At 33.6% G+C, this 25186-nt stretch overlaps 3 protein-coding genes across 3 annotated transcripts; 1 reads left to right on the forward strand and 2 right to left on the reverse strand.

Moving 5' to 3' along the window:
- Positions 1 to 3712: 3712 nt before the first annotated feature.
- LOC141712258 (uncharacterized) lies at positions 3713 to 6224 on the reverse strand. The gene has a single exon (XM_074515126.1). The coding sequence runs from the start codon at positions 6113 to 6115 to the stop codon at positions 3956 to 3958; it is 2160 nt and encodes a 719-aa protein (XP_074371227.1). The 5' UTR covers positions 6116 to 6224; the 3' UTR covers positions 3713 to 3955.
- A 6966-nt stretch (positions 6225 to 13190) lies between these two features.
- LOC141714201 (ethylene-response factor C3-like) lies at positions 13191 to 13823 on the reverse strand. The gene has a single exon (XM_074517733.1). The coding sequence runs from the start codon at positions 13821 to 13823 to the stop codon at positions 13191 to 13193; it is 633 nt and encodes a 210-aa protein (XP_074373834.1).
- A 187-nt stretch (positions 13824 to 14010) lies between these two features.
- Positions 14011 to 19152, forward strand: LOC141714202 (uncharacterized). Its single transcript, XM_074517734.1, has 2 exons — positions 14011 to 14041; positions 18449 to 19152. The coding sequence occupies exons 1-2, from the start codon at positions 14011 to 14013 to the stop codon at positions 19150 to 19152; spliced, it is 735 nt and encodes a 244-aa protein (XP_074373835.1).
- Positions 19153 to 25186: the final 6034 nt, after the last annotated feature.

Here is a 25186-nt window from a genome sequence, read left to right on the forward strand (position 1 = left end):
TTTATTTTATTCTAAAGACTCAAAAGTGGAATTAGTTGGCTATGCAGATGCAGGATATCGGTCTGATCCACACAAAGGAAGATCACAAACAGGTTATGTATTCACATATGGTGATACCGCAATATCTTGGCGGTCTACAAAGCAGACTCTTGCAGCAACTTCTTCGAATCATGCTGAGTTATTGGCGCTACATGAATCTAGTCGAGAATGTGTTTGGCTAAGGTCTTTGGTCCATCATATTCGAGAATCATGCGGTCTGTTAGTCAATAAAGGAAGCCCTACTATTTTATTTGAAGATAATGAAGCATGCATAACTCAGACTCGAGAAGGTTACATTAAAGGTGATAGGACAAAGCACATCGATCCAAAGTTCTTCTTTACCCATGAACTTCAACAAAGGGGGGAAATTGATGTTTGTCAGATTCGATCATGTGAAAATCCAGCAGACTTGTTCACAAAAGCACTTCCTACATCTTCCTTCGAGAAGCTGGTACACAAGATTGGGATGCGTAAATTTCGAGATCTATGCTGATTTTCATAGTCGTGTTAAAATGAGGGGGAGATATAATGCACTCTTTATTACACGTGTAACACATGTACTCTTTTTCCTTCACTAGGGTTTTTCCCACAGGGTTTTTCCTAGTAAGGTTTTAATGAGGCATGTTGTTTATACGAGTCATTCAAGGGGGAGTGTTATATATTTGAATGACTTTTAACCTTACAACTTACCCCATTAATTCTCACACCCTTTGGCTTTTCATTTTACACCCTTTGGCTTTTCATGCTACTTATAACCTACAAACTCTAGCCCTATATAAACCATTGTAAGATATGTGATTGATATATAAAATGAAAATCTTCTCTATTCTCTTAGTAATTTTGTTCTTGTAATTCTCTCTATATAATAGATTCTATATTAGTTTGTAACAAGAAACAGATAATATAACGAAACAGATAATATAACAGATAATATATTAGTTTCAAGAACTCCAAACTAGTAGTATTAAGCTTGGTGCGCACGTTTCTCCTTTCCTAACCTCTTTCGGATAGCCCAGTCGTCGATCACGCTATATATACTATATCCCCAACACCAGAAGCAGCTATCTTATCCCCCTGATTAAAGTAGTTGTCTCAAATAGGCAGAAGCTATGGCTAAGATTGTCAAACGCCCAGGATCGCAGTTAGAAGTTCGAGTTCGAAAAACCCGTCCTCATGAGGTTGTCGGTCCATGCCGTCTGAATTGCAACTCACCCTATGCCCTTCGCGTCTCCTTCTTCACTCATACTCGAAACCGCTACCTGGATTCATCGTCCACTTTTATTGCTTCTCAACATGAAACTACTGCACAAAAGACCATATGTATTGATAAACGTCTCTTTTTCAAACGCTCCCAGCGCCTCGATTTTTGCATTATTATCTCTGCAATTCTTGAATCTTTGAACGTCAAGGCGTATCTACATGATAGCATCGTTACCCAGATTATGTCATTGGGAGAGTCCAACTACAAGGATGGCAAGAAGGTCAAGAGGAAGATTTCCAATGGTTTGCATATTCATCTGACTTGGATTCAGACGTTTCTTGGTGATCGAGATTCTGTTCATGATTTGTTCGAGGAGGCCATGGAGGAATATGGTTCGGAACTTAGTGATAAAGGGGTGCACTTTGTCCTCTAACAACAAATTTTAATTGATTCTGACTTGTTTTAATTAAGTGTTCATCAGAATTTTGTGGAGTTGTTTGTCTGATTGGACTCTTTGGAACACCAACTTGGGATATGTTTGTTTGCAGTATGGTTTTATTAAAAGTTGTAATTTTTATTTGTAGAATTGGTTGTGTTATTGTGGTGTCTAGAAACCAATTTTGGTATGTTTGTCTGGATTCTGAATTTCCATTATAGTTTGTAATTGAATTTCCGTTATAAGTTGTAATTTTTTTGTACCTGCTTATTCAATCTGTCCAAGTTATGTCTAGTTAAATGTTTTTGTCTTTGTGTCAGATCTTAATCGAGTTGGGTTTTCTTTATTCCTTTCATTATAATCTCGAGGATCTAAGTTACATATATGGTGCATTATTTAATACAGAAGAGTTTGCAATTTTCTCATGAGAATGTAAAGTTATTCCTTTAGATCCCTGCAATCAAAGTGATCTCCAATGTTGTATTTTACAAAAAAGTTTGTATGAGAATTGCTGTTGTAATTTAGAGCCGTAAAAAAACATGAAAATCTATCTGGGAGTGGAACTAGTTAGTCTCTTAATGTTCTTTCTTAAAATTTCTCTTCTGTATTTGCAAACAATCTGTTTCTGAAACTGCCAAGTTGAGTTGCAGCAGAAGAGAGGTCATCATGCATTTAATAGAGCTGCTGCTGCCCCTTCCATAAGTAATACAATAGACTTGCTAAATAAAAACTCATAATCTGGGTTTCAGGAAGTTAGTAGGAAGCATTTTACCATGAGTACACATATTTTTACACTCTATTATGCAGACAAAGGTGAGGACTTGGGAGTATTCATTTGAAATAATCAAAAGGAGATGATCATGATCTTCCATTGAACGTACGTAGGAAATATTTACCTGCTCAATGCCATTCCAATAAGCCAGATCATAGAGAAGTCAGGATTATAGAAAAATCATGCGGAACAATAGCTGCTGTATCATTTTGATTACCCTGTCTACAATTTATCAGAGTAATAGTAGCATTAGACATCTTTGTTGATAGTTGTATTTGTGAAGACTGAAGACGATACTCTTTTCTAGAGAATGAAGAGTCTTGAATATGTTCTGCTTGGCTTATAGAAAATTAGAACAAGTTTCTTAAACATGTTTACCCCCAGGAGATAATAAAGCTCCTGTTATTTTCCAGACCCATGGAGGCTTTTCTTTAGGCTTGGAATTAGGGCTTAATACACTTAGGTTTTAAAACACTTAGCTCTGCTGTGGCTAAACAAACATTTACTGCAAATGTCCCGTGAGCCACTGGTGATCAGTAGAACAAAAGCTGTTGTTGATCCTTTTGTGTATTCTGTTTACCGAATTGTTTTTTCACCATAAACATGTCGAAAGTCTGCACCAAGACAAAGAGAAAATACACAGGTATGCAGCACAAGTTTTGCAGAAGCAGTTTGTTCAATTATCTCCCAAATGCACCTATTAGTAGTTGTATTTTTAGTTTCTTGGTATTTTTAACATTGTAATTTAAAATATGCTCCGTCGCTTCAAGTAGTTATATATAAGTTAGTCTTTGCGAGATTTAGGGGAAGTCTTGTTATGGTATATTTTGGTTTGAGTTGCTGACTTATTCCAGTGATCATAATTTTCTTAAATTTAAGAGTTTCTAAAGAGTTGCAACACAAGTATATGTTAGCTAGTAAGTCGCGCCAGATGCTAATTCTGTGGTAAAACTGAAAAATATTTGGTTGTTCATGTGATTAATGATGAATAATCTGGTTCTTGAATTGCTGCTTTACATTGTCTCAAGTAAACCTGATGGTATGGTTGTGTTCTTCTAATAGTTTGTTTCTTACAGTGTGCTGTACTGCACTTATAGACTGACCCTGAATGCCATACGTCTTATGCAAAGCAACTAATACATTTCATAGATAAACTCGTTCATATTCTTCTAATCCAACCAAGGAGGAGTACTTGGGTGCTTAAACAATTAAAGTTAGGTCTTCATATAACATTATAATTCCCAAGCAAAAACAAAAATTTGGATAACTATTAAACGTTTCCTTGTTTCATTATATATAACTTGTATTACACAACTCAACACAACAATATACTAGTGCACCAAGTAGTGAGCGGGACAATTATACTTTGTGGAAACCACTTTGTTGATATCGCCATTGCTATATTTACATCTCAAAGTAGAGTGGACGTCGCCACTGGGAATGTCTTCAGGCGAGGTCTAACGGTTACCCAAGTTTCACACCAATATATATCACTGCAGCTCTAAGACTATCCACCGCACTGTATTTTAGTTGAACCATCAAAATTTTCACCACCAGTTCTGTAGATCGCCCTTGCAGGACCATCGATTTGGAGCCATGACAAATCCTCGAAAGCACATTGTGAATCATTGTAAGCCCACTCCACATCAACAGGCTTTATAAAATTAGGCCCCCAAGCAGGAGTCCCGTCCTCGTATGAATTATGTGTTAACCTTTTCAATCCAGTGCCATCCACATTTATGGTGTATATATCACCATAAGGCTGATATTGATGAGGATTTGAAATTGGCTCAGCTGAAACTGCACCATAGTCTGAAGTAAACACTATTTTTTTCCCATCAGGGCTGAAATACGGGTGGTTAGTCCGTCCAACAGACCCACTCTGAATCAGCTTCCGAAGCCCTGTTCCATTCGGGTGAATCATGTACAATTCAAAACCACCTGATCCAACAATTTCCCTGTCTGATGCAAATGCAATCCATTCGCCATCAGGTGACCAGTTGCACATTGTATCGCTCCACGGGCCTTCTGTTAACCGGTGTAACCCACCCGCCTCACCTTCAACCGCATCCATTATATACAAGTTCTTGTGACCTGACCGACCCGAACGAAACACGACCCATTTACCATCAGGCGAAGGCCAAGGGAAAGCATTGTTAGCTCCTCCTTGTGTTAACTTTTTGTAGCTAGATTCATGATCATTTTCATCAACATTTACCGACACTATATCAACCTCCGTACTTTCGCTTTCAAATGTAGGTCCAGTGCTTGTATAAACCACTCCTTTCCTCTTTGGATCCCAAGCACTTGCAAATGCCATATCACTTAATACTTGCCTACGATCCGAACCATCCATGTTCGCTACATAAAGACCCGGGAAGTTTATGAAAGCAACCCGATTACCATCGGGTGAGAACGAAGGAAATGACCCATCAACCCGAAATAGCGATATTTCGGGTGTCGGGCTTCTGAGGTTCTCCAGGAACAAGGCCTTTTCACTATGCATTCCCTTAGCAGATCCTCTACATTTATGGTACCCGACCCTTTTCGAATCCAAAGAAAAAAATGGATTAAAATGATGGGCATCGGGCGTAACGGGTCGAGTCAATTCTTTAAACTCCTTAGTTTTCAAATCAAATATTTCTATATGACGATAATCTGATCCGGGTCTTCTGGTTGCCACAGCAATCAAGTTTTTATTACTTGTGGAAGCAGATGGGGTAAACGAGTGAAGACCCGGTGGGGTGACTCGGCGAGTCAAAACCGAGTCAACACTATATTGACCTATTTTTGGTAAAATTGCCTTGTAAATGCTCCACCATCCATCATCACCTCTTCTATGAAAATACAAAGTGAAATCATCGGCCCAACTCGGCCACCCACCGTGCTCAACTACCTTAACTCGTCTTGACCCGTCCCGAGTTAAAAATACGAATATATCCGTTCCGAGTTCCTCAACTTCCCCGCCCCAACCCGTATTACCCAAAGAAGCAACTGCAGTCCAAACCCCGGAAGGTGAAACTGCTGGACTAAAATCAGCAACCCCATAAGGAGTCAGCCTCCGAGTCAACCCGGTAACCAACTGAGTCGAGTAGACAGCTGCCCAACTCGTTCTCGACACACCCGGGTTCTCATGGGTCGACACGTAAATCAACGAGTCACCCACCAAACTCGGCCTGTCTTTCATCGAAACTCCATCAATACTATTATTTTTACTAAACTCATGACCCAACAAGGAAACTTGAACTCGGTCAACTCGGTGAGTCGACTCAGTAGAGACTTGAAGAATCTCTCTCCCGCCGGTATTTAAATTTCCCGGGGTTTGAGCATATATGATATCAAGATATATAGTAGACACACCTTGTCTTTCGGTCGAGTAAACTAGGTGAATTGGCGGCGATTCTTCTTCTTCTTTTTGTTTATTATTGATGAAATTCGACACGAAGGTGGGAAAGTGACCGTTGAAATTGATGGAGTGGCCATCAGTTAAGCGGAGCTCGGAGACTGGAGCAGAGTTGGAATGAAGCGGGAGAGTGAATATGTCAAAAGAGTACATGGTTCTGCTTCCCAAAGTAGCGAAAATTATAGTGTTTGATGAACAAAAAACAAATAGATTAAACAAGAAAAGTATGAAAAATAACAAGAAACACAGTTTAGATTTTTCCATTTTCTTCAAGACACACTCCAGTAGTATAACTTAACTAGAGTACTGTTACCCTGTGTTTATAAATGTAGGTATGGAAGTATACGTGTTGGCATATCAACAATATATCAGGAGGAGGATCAAGAAATGTGCAAGACACAAATCACAAAAGTCACTTTCCCAAAATCTTATCCTTTTCTCATTTTTTCAAAGTAACACCAATCTTACCCTCCTCTATTCTTTTTTCACCTTGCAGATAGTCAGATACTGATTAATGTTATTTAGCAAAAAAAAAATACTGATTAATTTTCAAGCGAGCATTTTACAACAATCAATACAGCTTATTATTTTCATAATTTCCTTCAATTTTATTCTTTAACATCTGGGCCTTTCGGGGTAGAGTAACAGGATAGGATAGGATAGGACTCGTGTATGAGCCCACTTTCTACTTAACTTTCTTGTTTGGGCCAAGTAATATTCTAATTGTGGACTAGTGATTCTTGCACAAACGATGTCGTCATTCGATCCTTTTAGTTTTTGATTCTTGTGCACAAGTCGTGACTATAGTTCTTTCCTCTTACATTATTATTTTCAAGTTGTTCGAATAGAAACATATAGCAATGAACTTAGAGCCATAAAATTAGGAACTCGGCTCGATTCGGCTCGGTTTGTTAAGAACTCGAATTTTAACAAAAAAATGTGTTCGTTAACAAAACGCGCTCGAGCCGAGTTTTTGGCATGCTCGGTTCGAGCTCGGCTTGACTCGGTTCGCAAAAAAATCAATTTTTTTTAATTCTTATATATTTGATTATTATGAATTTTATTCATTTTTTTGTAAATATTTTTCAATTATTAAATCATATGAATGTCAAAATATATATTTTAGTAATTTGAAAAAAAATCAAGATATTAAAAATAATTTTTTTAATTTGATATTTTAATAATTAACAATTGATTTGACTATTATTTGTAACTGGTATTTATTTCCTGATTGGTGTTTCAATTTTTTAAAAATTATTTATAAATGATCCAATCGTACGGATGTCAAAATCTATATATTTAAGTAATGTAATAAGAAATTAGAAAAAATAAATATAATTGGTTTGCTATTTTAATAGTTAACCAGTAGTTTGACCAATACTTCTATTTAATCCCATATTGATGTTTCGATTTTTAAAAAAATATTTATGAATGATCTAGCCGCACGGATGTCAAGATCTAGATATTTTAGTGATAAGACAAAATTTTACGAAAAAATATTTTTTTGTTATTTTAACAATTAACCTACGGTTTGAACAATACTTGTAACTAGTGTTTAGTCTCATATTAATGTTTCAATTTTTTAAAAATATTTATGAATGATCCAACCGTACGGAAGTTAAGATTTATATATTTTAGTGATATGACAAAATTTTTAGAAAAAATTAAATGTATTTGGTTTGTTATTTTAACAGTCAACCAGTGTTTTGACTTGTACTTATAACTAGTGTTTAGTCTCATATTAATGTTTCAATTTTTAAAAATATTTATGAATGATCCAACCGTACAGATGTTAAGATCTATATATTTTAGTGATATGACAAAAATTTTAGAAAAAAATAAATGTATTTGGTTTGTTATTTTAACAGTCAGCAGGTGTTTTGACATGTACTTATAACTAGTGTTTAGTCTCGTATTAATGTTTGGAATTTTTCAAAAATATTTATAAATAATCCTACTGTACGGATTTTAAGATCTATATATTTTAGTGATAAACAAAATTTTTAGAAAAAAAATATATGTAATTGGTTAGTTATTTTAACAGTCAACCAGTGTTTTGACCTATACTTGTAACTAGTGTTTATTCTCGTATTAATGTTTCATTTTTTTTAAAAAATATTTATGAATAATCCAACCGTACGAATGTTAAGATTTATATATTTTAGTGATATAACATAAGTTTTAGAAAAAATTAAACATATTTGATTTGTTATTTTAACAGTTAACCAGTGTTTTGATTTATACTTGTAACTAGTGTATAGTCTGGTATTAATGTTTTGATTTTTTTAAAAATATTTATAAATGATCCAACCATACGGATGTTAAGATCTATATATTTTAGTGATATAACAAATATTTTAGAAAAAAATGAATCTATTTTGTTTGTTATTGTGACAATCAACCAATGATTTGAATATTACTTATAACTAGTGTTTAGTCCCATATCAATATTTCAATTTTTTAAAAATATTTATGAATGATCCAACCGTACGGATGTTAAGATCTATGTATTTTATTGATATGACAAAATTTTTAGGAAAAAAAGTATTTGGTTTGTTATTTTAACAGTCAACCGGTGTTTTGACCAGAATTTTTACTTCATCTCGGCTCGGCTCGTTTTAATGGAAAAAGCTCGTGTTCGGCTCGGTTCGATTCGACTTGATTTTGTTCGATAAAATCTCGGCTCAGTTCGATCAAAACTCGGCTCGGCTTGGTTCGTGAACAACTCTAAGTTGAACTATAATACTGTACTTCACTGAGGGGTAAATGAGCTAATTTATCATATTAAATTTATTACTTGGATTACCGCCTCAAAAAAGGTTTTTATTCTAATTACTAAATTATCTAAAATTTTCAATCACATTGCTGAATTTCAAAATTCTTGCACGACTGTTAAAATTGTTGACTATTAACGGAGATCCGTTAAACAATCTGAAAACTTTTAAATTGGTCACTGAGTCGCAAAAAAATTAAATAAATTAAAATTTTATTTTTTTACCATTTTTAGAAGATTAATATATTTTATTTAATTAATTGAAATATAGTCACACAAAAATAAAAAAATTATTTTATTATAAATTTAACGGGTATATTTTATCTTAAAATTTTCTTATATAATAACCACTCAAACAAATTCGTAGAAAAATTATCGTAAGTCAAAATTTATTGATTTTATACTTTTTGACTAGAATTTTTTATTCTCAATAAGTTTCGTGTTTTAAGTTTGTCCGGAAAATATCATTTATATGGTTAAAAAAAATTAAAACAAATCTTCGCCTTTTCTGAAATTAAATTGGTTATTTAATGAATTTAATAGGTATATTCTGTTTAACATTATTCATAGATTTTTATCACTTAAAAACAAATCATAAAATATTAGCATAAACCAAAATTTATTGATTATGATTTTTTTTTGGAAATATTTTTCATTCTTTACAAGTTTTTGGCTTTAAGTTTGTTATAAATTGTATCGTTTATTGGATCAAACATATTTAAAACAAATGTATCGATTTACAAGAATATATTAAAAAAATAATTATGTAATTTTTTAATTAAAGTGTGATTATCGATGTTGAAAAAATATCATTAAAAATATGTTATTAAATCGATTTAATTTTTAAAAAATTTATCTGCATTTCTTTTTTTAAAAGGAAAGAAAAATAACATTTTGAATAAATTAGTCGGTAACCTAATTGAAAATGATACAAAGTTTAGTGATGAATTCATTATTAAATTTGATGCCACAACTGTTACACGTCACTTTTATATCAGTCAATTTAACAACCCTGACAGAGTAATTTATTTGAAATGTTTTTATTGTTCAAGTGTTTGAGCGTAGACATTTTGTACTCAGTTACTGCGGATTCTTTCTCCTGTGCCAACAAATTATAAAACAACCTGGTTTAGAGGGCGTTAAACTGGACAAGGATGCAAAAGTAAACGTCAACTTTTATGCATGAGTTGATCGACGACCCACATTCTCTTAAGGCATGATTCCGAGTCCTCAAATTACACATAGAATATGTGAACAACTAGCTAGCAGTACTGAGTGTTATTTATATATGGACCTACATGATATGTATAGTAATTGCATTGGTTTTTTTGGTTGTAATAATAACTTGTTGAAATTCACTAAAGATAATAATAAGCACAACAATGCAATGCATAAAAACTAATACTTGTATTGACGAACCGGAACGTACTTAATGACTATATTGTGTTCTCTCTATGATTTTCTAAAAATAAACGTTTACATGCACTTATATAACGCTAAAACCCACCCAAGGTGGTGGCTAGAAAATAGCAAACTAACCTAGCTAGTTTATCTCCACTACTCCTACTAATTCAAACTACCTCCTACAAATACTCAACTACGTTACATGACCGGCACACCTATACATATAAAGTATTACACGTTTAAATTATTCTTAACATTAAACATATATATATATATATATATATATATATAAACTCAAGCCCATCAGCTAAACAAAGTCCATCAACCTAAACAAAACCCATTAGTTTTGATTAAATCCTAACAATCTCCCCGTTAATCTAAACTTATATTCGATGCCCATCTGTCATCTTGTTCATCAGCCCGTATGGCTCTCAACTTAGCCCGTATGGCTGCTTCAACATAGCCCGTATGGCTCTTTTATGTGCCCGTCTGACAAGTTCATCTTGCCCATCTGGCAAGATCTTCGGTGCACATCTTGTAAGGTTCTTTATCAGCCCGGTTGGCTAAGCTAGTATGGCTTTTCTTCACAAGCCCGTATGGCTTTTAATCTTCACACCTTCTTCAACCTTTGAAGATATACATCGATCCATCATCTGCAAATACACACACTTGTTGCACGCTCATACCACAAATCACAACAGTCTTACTGTAATATTAATCATCCATTGCAGCCCTTCGTCCTCCATTAACAACCTGTCCAGCATATGCTTATACACATCATGTACACACACATATACTGACCCCGTACTTCTTTTGACACAACCTTTTACTCCACCAATGCTTCCTCATGGAATAGCCTTATAAATCTTCGTTGCCCAGCAATGAAGCATATAACGCTGCACAGCAACAAAACTCATCTTCTTTTCCCTGGTCTTGTTATTTATGTGGCTGCACCATACTGCTACTTCCTTCATGGTTGTTGTGTTGCTTACTAAATCAACTACGGTTCGTCATTCTCTGTCACAACACCTTCTCATGTCCTCTTGAATCGAAAGTTTTGAATATTGTTGGAATTTTAATCTAAATTACATGTTTAAGTTATTGTTTTATTTATTTGAATAAGTCAACATGTTTTATTTATAAGTAGCAGTAGGATTAGTACGTGGATTAGTAGTGGAGATAGTAGTCAGTTAGGTTTAATTAGTGGAGAAATAATAGGAAGGGTTGCTGGTTTTGTGCTACCACTTGTTATTTTATTTCTATTTAAACTATCACCTGTAATCTTATATTTAATGAGAAGAATATACAAGTTTATTTTCTCCAGTGAACACCAAATATACATGTACATATATAAATTCTAGTTTTATATCTCTACACTTGGTATCAGAGCCTATGGTCCTGCATGGTGGTTATGCTCTTGTTGAATATGAAAATCCATGTACTTATCGTTAGTTATGTGATCGGTCCTTTTGCTGGACACATAAGTGCGTACGACACTCATTCTTCCTCTAGATATGGTAATTTGAGTTATCAAAATAAGTTTTGGTGTGCTTCAGGTATCTCAAGTTGTGATGCAGGTTCAAGTGGTTCTCTGTTGGGGTGCAGCTGTGCACATGAGTCAATTTCCAAGTGGTGCCATATGGGCAAATAGGAGATATGGTGGACCTGATGAATTTTATGGGAATCAAGCTGCATATGTTGCAGTTGAAGATTGGCTTAGGAGTAAGCAATTCCTCTGCTGGTGAAGAGCTAAAATCTTGTGGTGGCGAGGTGGCGGATTCATGGGAGATAACTATGATGATGGACCAGCTTTGTTATAGACAGAGGTAGCATGCCTGACGAGCAAATAAGACATGCCAGACGGGCAAACAAAAGGCCAGACGGGCTATGTTGACAAATATGACTTATAATCTTACAAATGAGTATCTTTTATTTAATGAGAAGAATATACAAATTTATTTTCTCCACTGAACTAACCATTTGACACAGATCTTGCTGTTGGTTAACGTGACCGAGTGAGGCTGAAATCGCAGAGCAGAGGGCTAGTCTAGTAGTCTTCTACGTCTCCCAGCTTTCTCGTGCGGCTTCCATAGTGCACATAAGAATGGCAACCTATTTTATGCTAACTCTAATACATCAAAGCATCTCCGATGCTAGAGACTTCAAAATTTGGCAACATTTTGGGAATTGCCCTAATATATAATAATATTTGACTTGCTTTCCGTTCCATTTTTTGGGGCAAATTTTTACAATAAAAACACTATAATAATATATATATTACGCAACTTTTATAAGTTTAATCTTAAATATTGTTACTTTGAGTTGGACCACCGTTGCCCTCTTTGGACAACAATCTGCAGTCAACCCATTACCCAACTCAATGCGCCAGGAACCTGCTCGCAGCAGCTACTTTTATGAATCTTGAAAAAGTTTCACAAATTTGACAGTTCAACTAACAATATTATAAAAAACATATGCCTGTTCTTTATTGAAATTAGGGATCGTCAACGAATTATCATAGTACAACAAAGTGTTAAATATTCGAATTGTTCTAGGATTAGAATACTAGCTAGATTGCTCCATAATTACATTTACTAATAACTAGGCCTCTCGATTAGAAATACATAGTCAAATTGTTTCATAATTCCAATTCAAAGCGAGTTTCTAAAAGTAAAAGCGCAGACATGAATTGATTTTTTAGGGCGGAACTTTTAGAAGCGACCAGCCTAGATTAGCTTTCAATCAAACCTACTTAGCCCTTGAGGTAGTAAGGCAATCTCGATCATTTTCACTAATCGATTCGGAAAAATGTGGCATGTGCAGTTTTTTCTTAATGATCGACCAGACACACTTTACAACTCAAGTTCTTTCCAGAACTAGCTCAACATAATAGTTAAGTTGCTATGTCCAGATTTTTCTTACCATGGGTTCCTTGAATTTGATAGTATTGCAGTGAAGGAGCAGAAAATCCATTTTGAATTTCTTTTAACTACGCACCTGAGAAAATATTACTAATAATGAACACAGAAGATGATGCATAACAAATAGTACTAATGCAAAAGTACAGATTACCTATACATTTGCAAGATGAAGTAGACAATTGATTACCAAAGGCAAATTTAAAATCAACAAATCATCACACTTAAGATTGTCGATATAATTTTAATGATATGAACAAGTAGAAGAAGCAGTGTCTGATGTACCAAGAAGTTCCTCTAATAAATCAGCTCCAAGGTCCTCTAATACAACCATATTTTTTTCACTTACTGAACTACTTTTAGTTCTATTACTTCTTGAAATACTTCTCATCTTGTGTTTCTCCTTAAGAGCCGCAGCTGGTGAAGATCCATTACTGCAAAAGTAATTATCATCTCTTAGTGAGTCCCTTACTGTCTCCATTGGAAAGTTAAGCTGAGCTAGTGAACCGCGCATTGATAGAGCAGCTTGGTCATAAACCAAAGCCGCTTGCTCCTCGGTGTCAAACGTTCCAAGCCAAACCCTCACTCCGTTTCTTGTTGAATCTCTAATCTCAGCTGCAAACTTTCCCCAAGGCCGCCTTCTCACTCCTATGTAATGCTTTTTCTTCTGGATTCCTAGAGCTTGTTCGTTAATTGGCTGAGAAACATCTTCATTTTTGCTGCCTATGAAATCTGATGAATTGGGTAATTCTTTTTGTTCCTGATCAGATAAATGGATTTGTACAGTGTTTAGTGCTGACTGGTTCTTTTGATCGGGATCTACATTGTAGGAAGAAGGAAGTTCATCCCATGAATATGAAGACCTGCGAAAGTCCATAGTGTAAGAAAATCAAGATGAAAAATAACCTAAATTGTTTTCTGTTCTACTATATATTGTTTAATTTGTGACTCCTATCACATATTTTTTTTATTCCCTATATCTTAAGTATATCTTAAGTATTTAATTAATGAGTAAACAAGTGGCATTAAATTAGACAATTACAACTTATTATGAAGGGGCGAGAATGGACAAGCAGCATTATTTTAACGAGACAGGTCACAGGTTCACTAATCACTATCGTGGGAGCTAGGTTTAGTGTTTAACTATATAGACATACTACTTTTACTATATTAAACACGGGCCCAGATCAAAACAATAATAGTTATAGAAATTAATTTTAAATTATAATTAAAATATATAATAAATACTCCCTCCGTCCTTTTGATTTGTTATCAAAAAGATTGGACACAAAAATTAAGAAATATGTATAAAGTTGTAAAAAAAAGAAAGAAAAGTGGGTGAAGTGGTAGGACCAGCGATTTTTAATGTATAAAAAGGAGATAGTGAAGGTAAAAGTAGTATGAAAAGAGAAAAAAAGTGGGAAAGTGGAGGGACCCATTGACTATTTTTGTTAAGTTTTGAAATGTAAATAAATGGATGGGACATCCAAAAAGAAAAATGTAAAGAAATGAAAAAGACAAAGGGAGTAAAATTGTACTATTATTACAATTTTTTCTAAAATTATATGCAGTTTTCATTAACTCAAATTTTATTATAACAACAAACTCAAACTTATCATGTCTCTTTTGTTGAAAAGATATAACTAATATTTTACATTAAAACTTTAACCAAGTAATAAGCAACACGATTGACTCAATCAAATAATTTAACAAAATATTAAATCAACATTACTAAGTAATTGCATATTATATTTCTTGTTGTTAGCTGGATTTGTGTTTTTTTATATAAATTTGTGATCACATATTTTTTTCTAAAAAAATATTTTTTATGTATGTATAAACTTTTATTTGGTGCTAAAATTAAATTTTATAGGTATGAATCTAGAAATTACAATGTATATACGGTTCTATTTATATAAAAAAATATAAATATGTGGTAAATAAGAATAAAAAAACGGGTAATATTATATATAGAATTATAAGTTATATAGAAATCACAAAAAAATAATAATGATATATTAAAGCTATAGTAAGCTTTTAAAATTGTGTGAAACCGAAAAAAGGTAAAACCAAAGTACTCTTTAAAAGATGAATTCCCTTATTTAATAACAATGTATAAAAGATTCCATTTTTTATTTTAATAAAAAGTAAAAAAAAGAATTATATGCAAAATAAAAATATCGTAATTATAAATTTATAATATGGTTCCAACAATCTATATTTTGTAAAAAAATAATATAGAAATCTACATGAAATTGAAACCAAAACACTACTACTAAGATGAAAACAAGTACCCTATCAAAAAATAATTTAGAGTTCTACAGAAATAGAATCGTAATCATAATACGGTTTGAACAATTTTATTATTTTTAGGGGTGAAACCAAAATACAGTCCATATTATTTTATTAAAAAAGAATGCGACCAACACATTAATATTCTAAATTAAAATATTCCAATTTAAACATATGACCTATTTAGTTGGTCGTGTTTATATTTTTCGGAACCTATTTAGTTGAGCCAATATATGAACCTATTTATTTTAACACATAATTAATTAAAAATAGGATTCAAACCTATAAAAATAATAATAAAAAAGAATGACTTATAAATTTTAAAAAAATGGGTAAAAATAATGCATATACAATTATAAGTCATATAGGAATAAAAAAGAATAAAAATAATACACTTAGAGTTATAAAATTAATCATAAAAGGTGAAATCAAAATATGGTGAAACAAAAAAATAAGTCAAACCAAAGTACCATTTAAAAGAAGGTTTGACTTATTAATAAAAGTTATTAATTGAAGTAAACAAATAATTATTATTAGAAAGAAGAGTATCTCTGTAAATGTATTCTCAACTCTTTAGTGTAAATGGTACTCTATGAGCTTAAGTACGTTTGACAGTGCTATTGAAAATTGTTGTGTTGTGAGAAAAAATACCGGTGAAAAAAGTGCTGTAACGAAAATTAGATGACTGTTTTGTACTTTTTTTTTAATTTATACATATTTTAAGATATAATATATAAAAATAATATTTTTGAGAAAATTTAATGATGAAACCAAAAACTGTACTAGCTGTTTAATACAGTAATATTAAAGGGAGCCTTAATTACTGATTAAGAGCAACTACCCATCAGCCCTGCAGGCCTCCTCCCCCTAATTATCAATATTTTTGTAAGTATAAGATTTTAGATGATAGCCACCAAAATCAACTAATTCAATCATAATTAAGCCCTCGTAACTAAAGTTCTAGGTAACAATATATTGTCAAATTTTTTAGCCGAGAGAAAATTTTACTCCAAGCATTTTGTCTTACATTTTTTACAATAGTATGTTTTGAAAATTTTACGTAATTTACGGACATACGGAAATATTACTGACAACCAGACAAAAAAAGAAGAATCTGAACAGGTTCTCCGATATTGTGAAACATGCATAGTTTCTAATATATTTTTGACAAAAAGTTCAATTGAAAAAGTTTGCAAAAAACTTATGGAAAATGTTTGATGTACAGAATTGTGTACAAAATTTTGTACAAAATGACATGTGTTTTAATTAAAATAAGCCCAGGTATTAACTATCATCAAACCGAATTAAAACACACTACACCAATTATTATGTACACTTAACAACACTCCATAAAATTATCTAGACCTGTTAAGGTGTAACGGGGTTCAACATTTTCAAAAAAATTATCAGTATGTCCCTGTACCGGCTTAGTTCTACCTTGAAAATAAGAATATAATGATCTTGAAAATATGAATAAATTGTTATTATTATTTTAATAATAATTATTAGTTTATGGGCTACATATAAATATATCAATTATATTTGTTATTTATTACTCCCTCTGTCTCTCCCAAATGTTTATATCTGGGTTGGGCACGGAATTTAAGAAAAATGATAAAATATTGGAGGAAAGTTAAAAAAGTGAGTAAAGTAGTGAGACCGATTCATATTATATGTATAAAGTGAGTATAGTGGAGAGAAGTAGTGGATGTAGTTAATTTAAAATTATATAAATTTTACTATTTTTGGAAAATTTTGAAATGTAAACAATTGAAAGGAAAATCCCAAAAAAGAAAGTGTAAACAAATGAGAGGGAGAGAGGGAGTATATTGGGTTAAAATAAGTGATCAAATAAGAAACCCAAATAGATTTTAATTTATTGTATTGACCTAATAAGTGGATACCTAATATTAGGCCCAATTATATTATAATGAGAGATTTAATTAGGTTGTATACAAAAGGGTTATAGTCCCCAATATATTAAGTACACGTAACGACTTATCTTCTACCTATAAGAGAGAGTTATTGAGAAAACCCTAAGGAGTACTTGGTTGAGGAAGACAATAATCAAGAATATTATTCAGATTAAGATATCGTTACAATTATAACCTTATGGATTCAGGTACGCTTCCGCCTTCGGTTTAATCTCGATAATTAGATATGATAATTACGGTCATTGTCTCTATTTTTAGAGAATTATATGCTTATAGAATCATTAAATTCTATCAACTTGCATCAGAGCCTTTTCATATTTGATTATTGGAAATTAATTTGTGCAAAATTGATTTATTCGATTACTACCTATATGAAATTTTGGTTACAGTTTTATACGAATTGGCGACTTCATTTTTTTTCTTGCTGGTTGTATTCCTGAGTTATGGTTTAGTAGTATAATATCAAAAGAAGGATTATGCATACATTGTTTTGGTACTTGACGCAAGTCAGGTAACAAGTTTTGGTCTTAATATGTATTTGGCTCATTAATTTAATTTATTTACTTAGCCATTTACTCCTGTTAATCATGTGAACCGATGTATCAATATTCCTTAGTTTCATATTACATAGCTGTTATAGTCTTTAATTTACCAATACATGCTATTTCCGAGCTTTGTTTATAATAGGATGATATTATTTTCTGATTAATTGCGGCAATTTAGATGTATTATATGACTAAATGTGTACATAATTCGGTTAGTAAGCTAGAAAGTAAATAATATATTATATTTGTGAGTTAAATTTAATTGTTGGCAAATTATTATTAATTTATTTATTTAAGTAGTCAAATATTTTAAGTTGATTGATTGAAGCAATATGTCACTAAAGTGACCTCTTTTGTGTAGATTAATTAATTAAAAAAATATTATTATGATGATAGAATATTTAATTTTATGCAAATTTTATCGGCCCAAAGGAAGGTAATATTTGGCCAAAATTAAAATATTATTGTGATAATAAGTGTGTAGCAATATTAAAGTTTTCATGTGAATAATAAGTCGGTCCAAAGAAAGGCCTATTATTTGACAGAAATTAATTGCTAATACTTGATTATTGCGTGGAGAGTACCAATTTCAAATTAAATTTTCTGTCTAAAGACTAAAATTTAATATTGCGCTAGGTATCTTGTGATGGTATTACCAATATTAAAAATTTAATCACATTATTATATATACTAGTTTTGAGCATTTGTTATATATTTGTTTTCTATTTCAGTTACTGCTAGTGTTAATTCTGATTCTGCTCAGTTGAGCATGATTCCAATGTTGAATGGGACAAACTATATCACGTGGAAAGAGAATGTTGAAATCTTTCTTGGGTGTATGGATCTTGACCTTGCGCTAAGGAAAGAGCAACAAGTTCCAACTACGGATGATCCCAAAACGGATCAAACTGAAAAATGGGAACGCTCTAATCGCATGTGTCTGGCGATCATGAAGCGGACGATTTCAACTGCCTTTCGGGACTCTATTGCTGAGAGCACAAGTGCCAAGAAGTTTCTCTTCGAGATTGAGCAATATTTTGCTAAAAATGAGAAAGCGGAAACGAGTAATCTTCTGTCAAAACTCGTGACCATGAAGTATAAAGGAAAGGGGAACATAAGGGAGTACATCATTGTGATGTCTAATCTTGCTGGCAAACTCAAAGAACTCAAGTTAGAACTTTCGGATGAGTTACTTGTTTACTTGGTTCTTATTTCTCTGCCTCCTCAGTTCGGACACTTTGTGGTGAGTTATAATACTCAAAAGGAAAAATGGATTCTTAATGAGCTCATTTCACACTGTGTGCAAGAGGAAAAAAGGGTTTTGCGAGAGAAGACTGAGAGTGCTCACTTGGCATCAAACTCTCATGACAAGAAAAGAAAGAGAGGTAAGGATATTGCAAGTGGAAAACCCAAGCATCAGTTGCAAGAGAAGTAGGATAAGGTAGCAACCTGCTATTTTTGTAAGAAGGCTGGACACATGAAGAAAGAGTGTTCCAACTATGCTGCTTGGCGTGTGTAGAAGGGAAAGACTTTTGTCTTTTTTTGTTCTGAAGTTAATTTGGCTTCTATACCTAACGATACTTGGTGGGTAGATTCTGGTGCTACTATTCACATAAGTGTATCTATGCAGGGTTGCCTGTGGAGCCGACCGTCAATTGATGCTGAAAGATTCAGCTATGTGGGCGACGACAATAAAGTTTCAGTTGAAGCTGTTGGAATATTTAGATTATTATTAAAAACTGGTGTTTATTTATATTTATTTGAGACATTTGTTGAACTGTCTTTTAGACGAAATCTTAATTCTATTTCCTGTTTGGACAAATATGGATACACTTGTTATTTTGGAAATAATAAAGTATGTTTCTCTTTAAATTCAAATATGGTTGCCACTGGTTCTTTGATTGATAATCTTTATATGCTTGATACTGTTGATTTTAATAATGAAATTTTGCAGTCAAGTGTAAGAGGTATAAAGCGTAAGTTAACTGAGAATTCTGCTATGTTGTGGCACAAGCGATTAGGTCATATCTCTAAATAGAGAATTCATAGGCTTGTGAATGATAGAATTCTTGATCCCTTAGATTTAAGTAACTTTCAAGTCTGTGTTGAATGTATTAAGGAAAAATAAATAAACTCGAGAAAGTTATGTGCCAATAGAGCTATAAGTGTCTTGGAACTGATTCATACCGATATATGTGGACCATTCCATACGGCCTCTTGGAACGGTCAACGATATTTTATCACGTTCATAGATGATTACTCTAGGTATGGTTACCTATACCTAATACATGAGAAGTCACAAGCTCTGGACGAATTTAAAGAGTATAAAGCTAAAATTGAATTTCAACTAAACAGTGGTATTAAAGATGTCAGATCTGATCATGGTGGTGAATACTATAGTAGATATGATGAATCAGGTGAGCAATGTCAATGACCCTTTGCTAACTTCCTAAAGGAGTGTGGAATTGTCCCTCAGTACACTATGCCAGGAAAACCAAATATGAATGGCGTTGTTGAGAGGTGAAACCGTACTCTTAAAGATATGGTGAGAAGTATGTTAAGTCATTTTTCCTTGCCTGAGTCACTTTGGGGAGATGCACTAAAGACTGTAATTTATATCCTTAACCGGGTTCCAACTAAAGCAGTGGCCGAAACTCCTTACAAACTTTGGATAAGAAAACACTTAGTATTAAACATTTACATGTTTGGGGTTGTCCAGATGAGGCAAGGCCATATAGGCCAAATGAAAAGAAACTGGACTCTAGGATGGTCAGTTGCTATTTTGTTGGGTATCCGGAACATACTCGCGGATTTAAATTTTATGATCCCGCTACTAGATCCTTCTTTGAGACTGATAATGCAAGATTTTTTGAGGATGTTGATTTTGGGAGGGAAGATATAGGTAAAAGTATTATCTTTGAAGAAGATAGTCATGATCCTATTTATGACTCTGCCGAGAGCAATGATCAGATTATGATACCTATCATTGTTCAAGGCCCTCCGGTTCAGGACAACACTGAAATTCCCCATGAGGAACCAATTTAGCAAACTCAATAACCTCATGAATCACAAGAAGTGCCACTAAGGAGATCCACTAGAGAGCGTAAGAGCGCAATTTCAGATGATTATGTTGTTTTTCTACAAGAACATGAAGATGGAATTGGCATTGGGGAAGATGATCCTGTAAATCTTCAATAATCCATGCAGAGTCCTAACTCTCAAAAGTGGATTGATGCCATGGATGAAGAGATGCAATCTATGAAAGACAATGATGTTTGAGATCTTATCGAGTTGCCTAAAGGCTCAAAACCTATTGGTTGCAAATGGGTATTTAAAACCAATAGGAATTCGAGTGGTAACATCGAAAGATATAAGGCTCGTCTAGTTGCTAAATGATTCACTCAAAAGAAAGATATCGACTACAATGAGACTTTCTCTCCGGTTTCCATGAAAGACTCATTTAGAATTTTTATGGCACTTGTGGCTCATTATGATCTAGAGCTACATCAGATGGACGTAAATACAGTGTTTCTCAATGGAAACATTGGCGAGACAATCTATATGGTACAACCAGAAAACTTTGTCATTGGAGATCCAAAGATTGTGGTTTGCAAATTAAAGAAGTCCATCTATGGTCTCAGGCAGGCTTCTCGTGAATGGTATCACAAATTTCATCATGTAATCACATCATATGGTTTCGAAGTGAACTTGGTGGAACATTGTGTATATCACAAGTTCAGTGGGAGCAAATTTATCTTTCTTCTCTTATACGTTGATGACATCTTACTTGCTACTAATGATATAGGCTTATTGCACGATACCAAAATTTTTTTCACTAGTCAATTTGAAATGAAGGACCTTGGTAACTCCTCTTTTGTATTAGGAATTCAGATACATCGAGATCACTCTCGAGGTATTCTTGGATTGTCACAAAAGAGCTATATCGAAAAGATCCTGGAAATGTATGGCCTGAAAGATTGTGCACCAATGAATACACCCGTGTTTAAGGGAGACAAATTTAGTCTCAAACAATGTCCCATGAATGAACTTGAGATAAGGGAAATGCAAAGGATACCATATACATCGGCAGTGGGAAACCTAATGTATGCTCAAGTTTGTACTCGTCCTGATATAGCATTCATTATTGGAATATTGGGAAGATATTTGAGTAATCCGGGAATGGAGCAATGAAAAGCAGTGAAACGAGTATTACAGTATTTGAAGAAAATAAAAGACTATATGCTCACATAAAGAAAATCTAATCATCTAGAAATCATTGGATATTCAGATTATGACTTTGGAGGATGCAAAGATGAAAGAAAATCTACTTCGGGCTATGTTTATCTACTAGTTGGTGGAGCGATTTCATGGAGGTCTGCCAAAAAGACGCTCATAGCTTCATCCACCATGGTTGCAGAATATATAGCATGTTTTGTGGCATCCAATAAAACTTTATGGCTGCGAAACTTTATCACTGGTTTGCGTATCCTTGATGGTGTTGAAAGACCATTAAAGATATTTTGTGATAATAAATCAGCAGTGGAGTATTCAAACAACAATAAGAGCACTACAGATGCAAAACATATAGATATTAAGTTCCTAGTTATTAAAGAAAAGATTCAGAGTGGACATATTTTGATAGAACATATTGGCACTAACTCCATGATTGCGGATCCGCTCACGAAGGCATTAACACCTAAGGTTTTTCACGAGCATACTGCTCATATGGGTATTACCTTATGTGATACTTTGGTTTTGTGGGAGTTTGTATTTTGGTATTTTATGTAATAAACATTGAGTTGTTTATGTTCTGCAGAATACAGTTGATGGAATTTTATTAAATGTCACTCCACTCTTGTTCAATCTTCTTATTGTGGTTTAACATTGAGTTGAGAAAATTGGAATCAATCTCGTTAGAGATTGACTAAGGACTAGTTGGAAATAGATATTATATAGATCACATTATATGTAATTTCCATGCCACTTATCCATGCATTGATTCATGCCGTTGAATATGTTTGTGTGGTGACCCTGGAAGGTTTAGTCACGTAAAGTTTGTGATGAATGCCGCCAAAATATCATGCATATATAGTAGACGGACCGAATTATTTTGGTAAAATCTAAGGACGATAAATAGCATAAAGTTGCGCACTAAAGTTTTATATTATTGATTCTGTATTCATATGAAGCCCAAGTTGGAGATTGTTATTATTATTTTAATAATGATAATAATTTTATGGGCTACATATAAATATATTAATTATATTTGCTATTAATTATATTAGGTTAAAATAAGTGATCAAATAAGAAACCCAATTAGATTTTAATTTATTGTATGAACCTAATAAGTGGATACCTAATATCAGACCCAATTAAATTATAATGGGAGATTTAATTAGGTGGTATACAAAAGGGTTATAGTGTCCAATATATCAAGTACACGTAACGACTTATATTCTACCCATCAGAGAGAGCCATTGAGAAAACCAGGGCTGTTCACGAACAAAGCTGTTCGTGAACAAGTTCGTGCTCGACTCGGTAAGAGCTCGGTTTGGCTCGGTTCGTTAAGAACTCGAGCTCGAGCTCGAACACATAAATCTGTTCGTTAAGAAAACGAGCTCGAGCCGAGCTTTGAGTATGTTCGGCTCGTGTTCGGCTCGAGCTCGGATCGAACTCGTTTGGCTCGGTAAAACTCGAAAAAATATAATATTTTCAGAATATTTTAATAATACATTGCTCTGTTTCGCTCAACCTCAACACAAATACTCACCATCGACTCCTTAACTCTCCAGACACCAAACCAGAGAATAAAAAACACCCACCAGAGCCATAGGCCAACTTGCACTCACCCTTGCTTCCCTGTTGAAGATTGAAACCAATAGACTTACAAAAGCAGCACCAATAAAGAATCATCCAATTAATCCACCCCCAGCCTCCACCTACAGCCAACTCTCGCATTAAAACCCAAACGAAACAACCCCTCCAGAAATAACCAACTCCAGCCAGGCTTAAAAACAAAACCAAAACCACCAACATACACCCAGAATAACCAAACCAACCCACTTAACTTTAACCAAAAATTAAGAACATGGAAGAGAAGTAGAGAACATTACCGGGGAATCTCAGATTTAGTAACCGTTCACTGGATTTGTTTGGGAATTTAGGGATTTAAGTCGTATGTGAGGGGAATTGTCTTTTAAGAAATTTAGGGATTTGGTTTGGAGAATGAATGAAATTTAGGGTCTGAGTCATCTGACTAGTATGTTTTAGGTTTTTAGTTGGGCTGGGTTTGATGATTTGGGCTGGGCTGAGCTTTTAAGTTGTAATATTTGTATATTTAACGAGCTCTTAACGAGCTGTTCGATAACACATATATTCGGCTCGGCTCGTATTTGTTCGCGAACAAGCACGTGTTCGGCTTGATAGTTACCGAGCTCGAGCTCGAACATGTTTTTCTGTTCGGTAATAAAGCTCGGCTCGGCTCGGTTCGTCAGAAAAAAAATTAAAACTCGGCTCGTTTACTTCAAAACTCGGCTCGACTCGGTTCGTGAACATCCCTAGAGAAAACCCTAAGGAGTACTTGGTTGAGGAATACAATAATCAAGAATATTATTCAGATTCAGATATTGTTACAATTATAACCTTATGAATTCAGTTACGCTCCTGCCTTCGGTTTAATCTCGATAATTAGATATGATGATTACGGTCCTTATCTCCATTTTTTGAGAATTACATGCTTATAGAATTTTTAAATTCTATCATATATAACAGGGTTCATAAATATTGAAAATAATTAGAAGATCAAGTAAGTAAATTCTATAGATATATTAGTTAAAGGGACAGTCGATGGTCGTTGCCAGAATATTATAAGTTGGAAACAGAGATGTTATTTTCACCCAAGTTTCATCAGATCAATGGGGCATAAATAAACATCGATCTTTAGCTTAACCTCTTAATTATCACTACTGCCAGAAAATGGGATTACAATTTGCAGTCTCCGCACTTAATTACACCAGTAAATTGATAAAAAGGTAGGATTGTTACAGATATAAAAAAGCTGGAGAAAGTGCCATATGGATAACAACGAACAAAGGAAGATTCTCGTAGCTGCATTCGTACCTGGTTAATAACAAGTTAGTACATTCTATAAAAAGCTAGAGACAGTCCTAAATTATTCGAATTATATAACTGCAGTGTGCATGATTTGTTTGCCTAATTATGGCCCCTCTCCTTTCCAGGAGATACTAATTGGAAAGTTGTAAAGAATCATCTTCTTTTTAGTAGGGCAGCTCACTACAAGAAAAACGGCTAAATTTGATCGAAAATTTTCGTTCATATTTAACTAAATTTGACCACCGGCGATCATATTTAGTTAAATTTGACCGAATTATGTCGGTCTTTTTTAGACTGGTCAAATTTAGCAAAATCGGTCAAATTTAACATAAATTTGACCGATCAAATTTGACTGC

Source organism: Apium graveolens, chromosome 3 (assembly GCF_009905375.1).
Source record: "Apium graveolens cultivar Ventura chromosome 3, ASM990537v1, whole genome shotgun sequence".
NCBI lineage: Eukaryota > Viridiplantae > Streptophyta > Magnoliopsida > Apiales > Apiaceae > Apium > Apium graveolens.